At 50.3% G+C, this 12,576-nt stretch overlaps 1 protein-coding gene across 27 annotated transcripts in view; it reads left to right on the forward strand.

The window, feature by feature from the left end:
* Nucleotides 1-2,930: 2,930 nt before the first annotated feature.
* Nucleotides 2,931-12,576, forward strand: part of SSBP2 (single stranded DNA binding protein 2) — a gene marked incomplete at both ends in the record, with an annotated part of 189,938 nt that continues 180,292 nt past the window's right edge. For all 27 annotated transcript variants that reach the window (XM_084278810.1, XM_084278803.1, XM_084278819.1 and 24 more), the window contains one exon: nucleotides 2,931-2,989. In XM_084278810.1, coding sequence (XP_084134936.1) covers nucleotides 2,931-2,989 — 59 coding nt within the window. The remainder of the gene's footprint in view (nucleotides 2,990-12,576) is intronic.

A 12,576-nucleotide genomic window follows, 5' to 3' on the forward strand; every position in this document is an offset into this window, starting at 1 on the left:
AAACAAGAAATTTTGCGGGGGGGTGGAGGGTTAGGGGGGTGGGTGTGGGTGTGGGGGGCGAGGGGGTTGCAAGAAAAAAGAAGAAAAGAAGATGATGGAGAGAAGATTGTCTTGCTCAGGAATGAGATTGCCTTGCCCACGAATGACTTCACTATCTTTACCAGTTTCATGCGAAAGCCCTGCCATACTACACCTGATGGGCGACAGTGTAAAGCCTTGAATAGGAGGTTGTCAACATATCTGATGGGGTGATAATGGCTCTTCCACTGAGGGCTGGCAAATATTTAAATAAAACTTGTATGCTGGATTACTGTGATCCTGTACCAAAACAAGCCTCAACCATGCTCTGTGTGCTTGCCCAAGGATATCCATGCTCGTGCCTTCCCTTCCCTCAGCAGCTCTTTATTTTTTTAATGTTTTACCCACAACCCCAAGTCCTTCTTTGTTCTCCATCCGGATTCTCTCTCTGCCTTTCTGTCTCTGTACCATTTCCTGCCACCAGTATTCAGGCTGAATGCAAGCAGTCACATGGCTGCCTCCACCTGAACTCCACGTACAAGGCATGCAAGCCTTTATTCTATAGGAATGAGGGCAAAATGCCCCCCCCCACCTTGGCTCACGCTTCCTCATTGTCCCCTCCTCAGATTCTCGCCCGTGTCTTTCCCCCTTCTTTTACCACCCAAATTTGCTGTGCATTGCCCTTCTACTTTCCCTTTTTTGTTCTCACCCATGGTCACTTTCCTCTCCTTCATTTCCTTCCCCTAGCTTCTCCCACCCTTCCCCTCCGCTCCTTCCTCGCTCCATCTCTCCTGCCATAACCCACTGTTGCCACCTTGCCCATCCTTCTTCTGGTTCCACTGGCATAACCCTAGAGTTACAGCAGGAGCCTGTGTCCTGCCATGATGCAGATGGGTGACCACTGCCAGTGGGATGCATGGAAAGCCCAATTCACTTCTTCCTCCAGACCCTTTCCAATGACTCCCCCACCGACCCGTTAATTGATCAAAAAAGCCTCAATACAGCGGGGCGAAACCCTGAGATGGACAAGCAACTTTTTCAGCCCATGCCTTTGCCAGGCAATCACTGATGCACAGCTACAGGCACCCCAGACCCTTCAGCCTCACACTCCTCCTCTGGTCTCTGCGGCTCCCATCGCTAATTTGTTCCAGTTGCTCATTAATACTCTTAATCTTCCCCCCTCCCCTCCCAACAATTTCTTCGTTTCCTTCACTCTAGCGGCTCAAAATGCAGCGGGTGGGTTTTTGGGAGGTTTTTTTTTTTTTTCTTCTTTTCTTTTTTTCTTTCTTTCTTTCTTTCTCCCTGCAGCTCCAACAATGATAAACAGATGCTGGTGGTCGTACAACTTCCCTCCTCGGATGGGTTTTTTGCGTGGTGCTTATTGTTCGTGACCTTTGCCTGCCAACGCAACGGGGAGATGGGTGTATTTACGACCTGGCCTGACCCAAAAAAAGGAAAGGAAAAAGGAAAAAAAGTGCTCCGAGGGCTTGACATTAAACACCAAGAGCCCCCCTTGGGTTACACGCGTGAGGAGGTTGGCAAGACCGGGCCAGGGCAGTTTGGGAGGATAAGCAAGCATCAACATTTGGGGTTATACTTTGGCATCCGGGGTGAGGAAAATCCCCGGGGCCGGGGTGGTTCAGGGAAGGCGAAGTCACACATGGTCCCTTCCGACCACCTCTCTGGCGCACGCAACCGTCCGCAGCGTACCTTGGAAAAAATCAAAGCATTTCCTCTAATTTTCTTTAGACTTTTTTTTTTTTATTATTATTATTTTTAAGCCTTTCTGAGGCACGCTGCTTTGGCTCAGGAAACGCTTCCTCCCACCCTCCGCGGCTCCAGCCCGCTCTGGGCTCCAGCCCACGAGGCCCAAGTGCCCCCCCACAGGCTGGGGGAGCCCCCACACCCCATCCCTCCCCCCCCCAGACCCCCCCCCCCCCGCTGCTCGGGGCTCGCTCTCCCGTGACGGGGACGGCTCCCTCGGCCCATCCCTGCCCTTCCTCGCCCTGCCGTGGGGGAAGGGCTTGACCTTCGCCGCTGAGGAAATGGGGCGCCCCACCGGGGCTGTGGGGCTCGGGAGGGGGGGAGGGGGGCGGTCCCCTCGGGTGGGGGCCAGGGGGCTGGCTCTGAGGGCCATGGGCGAGGCGACCCCATGGAGGAACCGGGTGGGCAGCAGGGTGCGGACCCCGAGGGCACTTGGGGCTGCATCACGGGAGGAAGGGATGGAGGGAGCGGGCGGCCGCCGCCAACCCCCCCACCCCGTCGGGGTGACTGGTGGTGGCTGGTGCGGGGGGTCGGCGAAGGCAACCGCGCACCGGCTGCGGCCCCGGCCCGCGGGGGACGGGAGGCTGCAGAGCTCTGCGCGCCCGGCTGAGAGGAGCGGGCTGGAGAGTGCGGAGGGGCGGGGGGGGTGGGGGGGAGAGCGAAGGGGCCGGGGAGGGAGGGAGCGAGATGGAGAGAGTGAAGGAAGACGGGCGGCGGGGAGGCCGCGGGCTGGTTGGCGGCGCCGGCTGCCGAGCGACTCCGGTCCGCAGTTTGCCGCTCGCCGCCGCGCTCTCCCTCGCCGGCAGCGGCGGCGGGCGGGTGGCGCTCGCTCGGAACAGCCGGTTGTTTAAAATCCTTCTAGAACCGTTTCTAATTCCCCCTTGCGCCGGGGAAGGGAGAGCGCGAGCGGGGGGGGGGGGGGGGGAGGTAGGGGGGGGGGAAGGAGGAGCCGAGGGGGCGGGGGGGGAGGAGGAGGAGGGAGCAGCCCGTCCGGGTCCCCGCCTGTCGATCACGGCGCCGGGGGCGTGCCCGCCCGCCCGGGCGGCCAATGGGATGTGTGTGTGGCGGCGTCTCCATGGTGACGGGGCTGTTCCCGGGGAGGCTGTGATGGGTTGACAGGTGCGTGACAGTCGGAGCTCTCTGCAGGCATGTACGGCAAAGGCAAGAGCAACAGCAGCGTCCCGTCCGACAGCCAGGCCAGGGAGAAGTGAGTACAGCCCGCCGGGCTGCGCGGACGGACCGCGCCTTGCGCGGGCGCCGGTCCTGCCCGCAAAGTAACTTTCCTGCCGGCGGGCGGTGCGGTGCGGGGCGAGGCGGGCGCGGCGGGCAGCCGGCCGGCCGGACCGAGGGGGCCGGCGCCGCCCGGGCTGGTGTGAAGGGGGCAGGCAGTCGAGACCGCGCTGCCGGGGCCGGAGGGGCCGCGGAGGGGGCGTCCCCCGCGGCGGGACGGCGGCGACCGGCTGAAGTGTGTGTGTGGGGTGGCTGCAGTGGGCGACCCCCTTCCTTCCGCGGCCGCTCCTCCGCGGGGCTGGCGGCCGAAGGGCGCTGGGCACTTTTACCCCCGCTTTGCCCGTCGCCGGGGCCCTCCGCGGGGCTCGGCAGCGTAAGGTGCCGGGACAACTTGGGTAACAAAGAGCCCCGGCCCGGGGAGACGGAGACATGGGGAAAGAAGGGGGGGGGTAGTAGTGAGGGGGAAGGGGGGGACGCGGGGGCCGCCTCCCGCCGCTTCCCAACTCGCCGCCTCGCAACTTTTCCCCGGGACCACGCAGCCCGGCGGCCCCGGGCCCGCGGCGCATTGTTCTCCGGGGCGCACGGCGGGGCAGGCGCCGTGCTCCGGCTCCCGCCCCGCCAAACAAAGGTGCTGCCGGGATGGGCACACCCCCCCTTTTTGGGTTTTTTGGGGGGTACCGCTGCGCAGCGGGACTCCCTCGCACCCTCCCCTCCCCTCCGGCTCGAATCCGGATGGTGCCCGAGCAGGCTGCAAAAACTACTTTCTTTTTTTTTCCTCCTTTTTTCCCCCTTTCTTTTTCTTTCCCCCCACCCGAATAAAATCACCGGCGGAGCCGAGCGAGCCGCCCCTGTGTTTCCCTCCCGCCTCCTCCACGCGTAAACGCGCGGCTCTGGGGAGCGCGGAGAGACCGCCGGCGCCCGCGGGGAGCGGCGCGCAGCGGGCCCCGGCTGCCCGGCGGGATGCGGCGGGGCGGCGAGCAGCCCCAGCGGGCTGGGGAGGGCTGGGGGGTGCCACCCTTTGCCCGGCCCCGCGCTGCGGTTAGGGCAGGCGGGAAAAAGATTTGGGGAGGAGGACGAGTTTTCTGGCATGGACGGCGTCCCTTTAAGTTGTCTGTAGCGGCAGCTCCTTTGGCGTTGCCGAGGCCGGTTGAGCAGCGCGGAGAGGAGGTGGCGGTGGTGGAGGGCGAGGGGAAGCCCGTGTGAGGGGGAGGAGGTGGCTTCAGCCTGGGGAAGGTGGGGGGGTAAGGCCGCCGAAGGGGTCCGGAGGTGGGGACCTCCGGCCACAAACCGGGCTTGCACCTCTCCGCTGCAAAAAAAAACCCCGCATCGCTCCAGAAACGGGTTTAGCATCAGGCTCAGCGCTCCGGGCACGGCCGATGAGTTTCTCTTCAGGCGGTCTGTCCTGAACCTTCACCCAAAAGTTTTGTGTTGTTGAGTTTTGTTGGTGTGCTTTTTTTTATTTTTCTCCTGTCTTTTTTTTTTTTTTCTTTTTCTTCCCCCCCCCCCCCCTTTTTTTTTTGTCTCCCTCTCCCCTTCCCCCTCACACGTTATTTTAGAGACTTCCTAATTCCAGAGGCTGGCATGCATGCATGCTTCCTGGAACAGCAGCAGGCCGGGCATCTCTGCTGCTGCAGCACGGAGAGATGCTTGGGGGAATGTGAAGTGCGGTTGTGTTTGGGAATTTCACAAGTAACTTTGCAGAGGGAAGAAAGGGAGAGGGAGAAGGCACGGGCAGCCCTGACTTGAGATGCTAATGGCCGGAACGGAGGTGGGAGGCACAAGTTTGGCACTAAAATCTCATCAACTAGTGGCACTCCTTAGCTCCCAGCGCGGGAATAATTTGTAGAATAGTGATTCTAAGTGGTAGCGTTGTACAGTTAAAGCTGTTCCTTTGCCGTGCCCACACAGTTGCTGGCGCTTTTGAATGCGCTGGGCGAGCTTCTGAAGGGCCGGCGGGGTTGCGCGGTGGGACTCGGGTTGGACAAACCTACATGTAGAGCCGCTGTTCGTTGGGTGAGATGGAGATCTTGGTAGGGGAGGGGGTTAACTCGGCGAAACCCACCCAAAAGGAGCCCCGCACACCACTGCTCTGGTCCTAGGGCTGACACTTCAAACAGTTCTTTCAGTCATCCTCTCTCATCATAGCCGATTTTTCTCCCGGATTCTCGTGGCCGTGAAGCGCATCACGTTCCACGTATGAAAACACCCCGTGGTTTCCAGGACGAGACAGCTGAACTGACCCAGTACCAACTGCCCTCCTATAAGTAAAGTTATGGGGGGCTGCTAGATGGTGCTGTTCGATTTAAATACACGCCGTCTCCCGCTCGCCGTAACGAACAGCAGGGAATGTCAGTTCCTCATGTATGGATTATTTTGTGCAAAACACTAAAATCAACTGTTCTGGGACGGACAGACTGGTAGCTTCTTGGTAGCGTCTACTTAGGGATGAACACAACTGGGAATTTAGGGACACCATCTCTCATCTCCCCTTGCGCCCTCGACTGTCCTCTCTCCTCTTCAATGAAGAAAAAAAGAAAAACCCCTAAGGACTTGCTTTATGATGTGGAATATCATTATATAGCCTGCATTCCACATTTTTTTTTTTATTACATATTCTCAAGTTTCTTCTTAGCAGATTGTGTCACTGCCATTTCCAGATGCTTTCTTTCTGACATCCAAAAAAGCTGTGATTGTGTTTTCCCCCCACCTCTTTCTTCTGACATTGTTTTGCGGCTGTGCAGTGTTTTCTCCCAAGGTGGTGCGTGAGTTCTTTCCCTGCTCAGGAAAAGTTGATGCTGAATTAAGTATCTTTACAGTAAAGATGCAGCTCCGACTTCTGCATGAGACTGTGTGTTAATTTGTAAACCACAGAGAAAACGTATATGTCTGATACTTTAAGTACTTATTTAATCAAGAAGAACAGGATTATAATTGCATTTAATTTGAAAGTTTTTAGAACAGAACATGTAACTTAACTCTGCCCTGTCTCCTCAAGGTTTTAAGTATCCAGACTGCGTAGCAAGTAACCAATCTCGAAAATACACTTAAAATGATTAAGGAAATAGGGTTTTTTTGGGGGTGGGTTTTTTTTCTTTAATTTTGTTTTTATTTAAATACACTACCTCGGGTTTGGATGGCCTAATTATGTGGAACATGTTTCTTTCCCGGGAGGATGCGTGCCAGTGACAGGACTGGGGTGTGAAAGGAGTATTTATCAAGTGTGGAAAAGATGTGTGTTGTTCAGATGTTGTTTGTAATCAAGGATGTGATGCATTTTACAGACCGATCCAGTGCCAAATATGTTTGCAGTGTGGCATCTCACTAGATGCTGTCTTAAATATTTACGTTCTTTGAGGTTATGTAATTTCTATTAAAATGAACAAGTTTTGCAAGGCATTTATAGTAGCCCTTGGCAAATTTTCAGTTGCAAAGATGGCATGGTCTTCCCCTTTGTTCCTTCTGGCTGAACTCTGGAGCAAATTATCTCTATTATGTAGCGTAAAAAAACACATGTGAAATGTGGATAGTTGAATTTTTGAAAAAAATAATGCTGAGCTTTATGCCAGAGAGGTCCATTGTGGCACAGCTGGGTAAAACACTGAAAATGAAGGTGCGCGGTACCTGTGCGGCGTGAAGAAGAGAGAAGAATCAGAAGTGCTGTTACACCACTTTGTCCCATTCTGGATCAGCCATGACTCAGTTTTGGGTTCAGGCCATCCCTATCACATAAAAGATGGGGAAATTGTATTAAACAGTAGCTCTGCCACCATTTGTGCTGTGCTTGGGGCCAAAAAAACGTTCATCCGCATTGTAGAGGGAGAAAGACTAAACGTCCCCTTTTGTTCACTCTTCACAGCAAATACATCTTTTTCCTTTTTCTTTCTTTTTTTTTTTTTCGTCCTTATTCCTTAAAATTGGATTAGTTCAGATTAGGAGATTGGACCTGCCGACATCTCAGTGAATGGTGAAACTCTGTAAACTTTTAATCTTGGGGGGGGAAAAAAGGACCAGACTGTACAAATGTCATGTAGCTATTCACACAGCACTTTTTCGGGTGTTTGCAAATGGAAATCTACCTGTAAATGATGTTTTGATTTAGAAAACAGATGTAGAAAAATAGTTTAAAATAATATATATGGTAAGGAAAACTGAACTCTGAAGGGATGACCCATTCGGTGTTCAGTTCTTTTGATCTTCATGTGGTCTTCCAAAGTAGACCTTTTCCCAAGATGCCCTTCCCTTCCCTTGTTGGGGCTCAGCAGCCATGGGGATTTAGTTTAACCTAACCCTGTGACTCCAGACTATCATTTATGTTGATCTAAACGGATGCATGATCAAAATAACAACACAGAAGCAAACATTAGGGTCACTTACTGATTGATTTTTTTTCAGCTTGGTGTGGAAGAAGATGAGAATACTTGGTTGCTGCTATATCATGGTATTCTTGCCCCACTTTTTGGCATGACCCTACATTTAAATGTCTTTTCAAAGTTCGATCTTAGCCAGCTGGTGACGTGGAGGATGGTGGGCATTCTTGTTTTCCACTTTGCTGCTGCTTCGAAGGAGAAAGAAGATGTCATCTTTGTTGTTTCTCCTTAAGGAGAAACCTTAAGTTTAGGGTGGTTGTCTCTTGGGATGCATGCTCCTTCATGAGTGGTGTGGGTACCTGCTTCCATAGGTCTCTCCTCCCAAGCTGGACAGTTGAGGGAAATTTAGGTAACTTCTCTCCTTTTCTTGTTGATGCCTGTAGGGTTCTCTAAAAGAGAAAAACTCAGAAATGCTTTCCTCAGTTGATTCTGCTGCTGTTGAAGATTTCTGGGGACTTTTGAGGATTTGTGGATTTCTAGAGATAGTTGTTTAGCTGTTTGGTGGAGTGTTTTTGTTGGGTTTTTTAAAAAATTGTTTATTATTTGGGAAGATGGCATGCATCTGTTTACATGTCTAGGTTGCCTTTTTCCACTGTAGTGTTTGTAAGCTACATAAAAAATCAGATTCATGTTAAAATTAATTGGCTTCAATGATAAATTTCATCCCCAGGTGAGCTAGTTTTTCAAGTTTCAGGTGGTGAAAGATACATTGAAAGCAAAAGTGGTTGTTTAATCCAGCCTGTTTCACAAAATTTCAGTTTGATGTTTGTCCATGGTTTCATCCATCAGGTGAAACTTGTGAAAGTTGCAGGTATATTGCTCTGGGAGACTATGAACAGAACAGTTTTAGAAGAATGTGCTTGTTAAGAAGGAAGAGCACAGAAGGGAAGGTTCTGGAAATAAGTGTTCCTCAGTTTTTGTTGTCGATAACTGTGCTTCAGGTACTCTCTTAGGCTGCTCGTGTGGGCTGGATAGCATATGAAGGTGTCTGAGACAACGTATGTGCCGCAGTTCAGGTCACCAAGAACAATTACTTCACAGTGTAGATTTAACAGGTAGTTGGAACAGTAGCTGTGGTGGATCACAGGAACGTATCTCGGCATAGCTGCATCCCGAAATGCGTACCCAACTTTTAAGTACATGACTTAGATGAGGGATATTTACTTGTTTCCATACGGTTAAGCACATAGAGCTGCTGTATTGGGCTGGCAAGAACCAAGGGGGGGAAAAAAATGAGATGCTTTGTTTTCCACATCGCTTCCTCTGCACAATCAGGCTGCTCACGAAAGGTTTGGTGTTTCGTTGTTGTTGTTGTTTTTATTTCACTGTGGTTTTTCTTAATGCTGAGCATTATGAGGTGCCTGATGCCAGCTTCCATGGGGTCTGTAATGACAAGCGAACTTGCTACTGGAGAGCAAGGGCGTCTGGAGCCTGCTCAGACCCACTGGGTACGGCGCTCTGGACTACAGTGAGCGTGATTTGGGCTTGGCTGAGAGATAATTAAATCTTGCTGGAGGAGACAGCAGTTAACAGAAACTGGTGTATATTAATAATTCATTTTGCTTAAATTATAGGCATATGATAATGTCAGAAGTATTAAAGTAGCCAAACAAGATTTTCATAACTTTGCCAATCTCACACCGTTTGGGTGGAAAAATTTATAATGGCATATATAATAAGCCTTATGCTGATTTACGTAATTTCTCTGCGTGTAAAAGTTCAGTTGGAATGTTTCGTCTCATTTTGAAAATCAGGCAAAGAGAAGGAAAAAAGTGCTTTCCCACGTTTTAAAAGTTTCACAACTTTTTGCCATGGAAGACCAGTAGTACCCCTCTCCTTTGAAACACTTGAAATCTAGCTGAAAAAAGGGTGAGGGATTTTATTCCAAGGATGTGTCTTTTTAAATTTGCATGACAAAGCATCTGAATTTAGCCAGGATACAAGCCTTTTCAAAAAGATCAATTTGCATATGCTTAGGGCTTACTAACTGTAATCGCTGAATATTTCATCTTTGCTGGGAGCTCAGCAGATACTGGGATCAGAGGAGCAGCTTGGGGAAGGAAAAATGGGACCGGGCGCTGGTGGGAAGGAGCATGTAAATATGAGCAGTTGGAGCCCGGAGCAGTGATATGCCAGGGCTAGAGATAACTGGGGTTGTCTCTTGAAGGAGGATGGAGGAAGCGGGGTGGAAATGGACGGTCTGGAGAGAGAAGACAAAGAATTGCTCCCTAAGGGGACCGACTCTGGGATCAGAGATCTGGTTGGGTGGTGCATCCAGACAAGGAAAATAGACCTGGTGCAAAGCAGGGAGCAGAGCCAGGACAGCGATGCCTTCAAGGAGACGGGTCAGGAAGTGGAAGGCTGGGTGGTTTTTTTTTTAAGTTTGGAGGAACATACCGTCCCTCCATGTACTAGAAAAATGTTCTTTTGCTGCCAGCAAGTACCTGTGAGATCCAGGGGTAAAATGCCTGATCTCCAAGAGAGAACCTTCAAACACTTACGAAGTACTGACTTGACCCAAATGGCAGAGGTGTGTGGAAGCTGTAAAACCTGTGGCTCGGATGGGATGGTGGAGCTTTGGGAGGGAAAGATGGGATTTGCCATTCAGAAGCTGCTGGAGTAGCGTGTCTGTATGTCTGTGTGCAGTGTCTGGGTGTTGTACTTGCTTCTGTGTAACATTCTCTTAACTTGGAAAATGCGGATGTATACTCAGCGTTGGTCTTTCTTGGTCCTCGTTTGCCCATTTGCTGATTTTTTTTTTTTTTTTTTAAATTCTCCCCTGCCTCTGGGAAAACTCTGGGTTTTTACTGCGCAGAATAGAGCATTGTTTTAATAATGAGTAGGTATTTGATAATTCGCTATTTTTCTGTCAGGCGATATGTGCCTCATGGCTGACTTGCTGTTTCATAATACAGCTGTTCTGAGAGGAAGAATATATTGTTCCTTTCATAAACCTTTAAAACAGTATGCATGAAGCCACTCCTGCTGCCTGTTGGTTTTAGAAAGGTGGAGAAGGCTGAAAGGCAAAAATACTCAATGATTATTAGGTGCCTGGTTTGGGGTCTGTATCCCTGTTTTTTGTTTCTTTTTTTTTTTTAAATTGAGCATCACATAAACCACACATACAACTTCCACTGTCTCTTTTGCCACTGACTAGGGATGAGATGCCATTTTATCACCTTGGGCTTCCATAAGATGAGGAGCAGAAAATGGTTCATCCCCTGTCCAAAGTTTGTTTCAGACCGGTGCATCCTGTGGTACACCAAGAGATGGAGGAACATTTTGGGTAGTCTTAGAAAGACCCATTTGCGGCACAGTTCCCTCCTTCCTTGAGTCTGCCATCTCTCTTGGTACAGCACGGTGCTTCTGCCTGGAATAGACTCTGATTCAGTCCAGGGCAGGATGGAAACAAGCAGCCCCATGAGCTACGGCACGGGTGAAGCCTGATTTCCTGGACATCTATCTTCTCGAGGTCATGCTGCGGTGTTTCCGTGAAAGCAAACAGCTGAAGCGACTTGTAGAAATTTAATACTTTTTTTTTTTTTTTTTTTGAGACCCACATCTTTCAAATACACTCGAAACTGGAAAAATGAACTCAAAAAATTATCCCAGGAGGACAGCCATGTACTTAGACTGTGACTTCGCAAGCCTCCTTTCCATAGGGAGCGGGACTATAAATGCAGGACTGTGGGGTTCAGGGTGGAGTCGTAATTGGGTTGAGACCCCTCTCATTTTGGAGAGACCATGAACCCTGGGGTTGTAGTCCTGCACAGCTCAGCCTGGTCCTCTGCCAGGGCAGGTACTTGGCGGTGGCTCAGAACTACAGCTACTGAGAGTTCCTTGCAAAATATTCCTCAGGCACCAGCAAGGACACGGCTGGTTGATAGATTTTGCTCCACGAATAGTCAGTGCTATGACTTGAAGGCTTCTCAGGTGCTTCGCTTGGGATTAGGGCCTCTCGGTTCCTGCCTTGTGCAGGCCGGTCAGGAAGGAGGACTATGCCCAGCTTGACTTGATGCTGAATTTTCTTTTCTGGTACCTGCTCAGCTGAGCCACAGGCCCTTGAGTCCACCTCAGTGAGGGAGAGGTCAGCATTGTTTCAGGTGCTGAGAGATCTTCCTCAGATAGCAACGAACATGCTAGTTCAGAAATCCCCATGACCTCTGTACATATGTTTCTAGGGTTTAGGATATCTCTCCCTTCCAGTCTTGGGGTTCGTCTCTTAAGAAACTGAAAGGTGGCAGTAGCCAGGGCGACTGTGTGTGTGTGTGTGCGGTTTTTTGGTTTTTTTTTCTTTTTTTTATTTTTTAAATGATGCATTTTTCATTCCACATGCCCTCCAGGTTCTTACTACAACATGCAATTGCCTAAGCAATTGCTCCTCATTTCGTATTTCCGTATTTGGTATCTTGTTCCTGAGGAGAGTACTCCACATTTGGCTAGATCGAATTTTTTCTTACCAACCTTACTTTGTTCATGTCCACAAAAGGGCTTATCTTTCCCAGTTTATCATGTACACGTGTGTATTTCTACGTAACTCCTGAATGCAAGTCTTTTAATGAAATTGGTGTAGGGTAGCAGGAGCTTTCTTGAAGTATTCATGTGTAAGAACATACTTATAATTGTAGAATCATAGATCGGTCTGGGTTGGAAGGGACCCCAAGGATCATAGAGCTCCAACCCCCTGCCACAGGCAGGGCCACCAACCTCCAGGCCTTGAACCTCCAACCTGGCCTTGAACACCTCCAAGGATAGGGCATCCACCACCTCTCTGGGCAGCCTGTTCCAGCACCTTACCACTCTCTCTAAAAAAACCTTCCCACTAATACCTCATCTAAACCTTCCCTCCTTTAGCTTTTGTCCTGACAGTGTCTGCCCTTTTAAAAAGTTGATTCCCCTCCTGTTTCCCTGCTCCCTTCAGGGACCGGAAGGCTGCAATAATGACTCCCATTTTTCATTTTTTTTTTTTTTCCACATGGCTGTACACCATTTTTTTCACTTCATGAAGAGCGTTTACTTACATAGATGTCATGTGTTAGAGTTAGAATTCTGGTACTTTAATAATTTTTGTTAGGTTCTTTACCTGCTATGCTCTCCCCAAGTAAACCAGACTGAGCTGACAGGTTCTTTTTCTTGACAGGTAATGTTGGCTCTTTCTTATCTTTGTATTCTGAAGGTGATTATAAATTTGTTTCTG

This window comes from Gallinula chloropus (assembly GCF_964237585.1).
Source record: "Gallinula chloropus genome assembly, chromosome: Z".
NCBI classification, from domain to species: Eukaryota; Metazoa; Chordata; class Aves; order Gruiformes; family Rallidae; genus Gallinula; species Gallinula chloropus.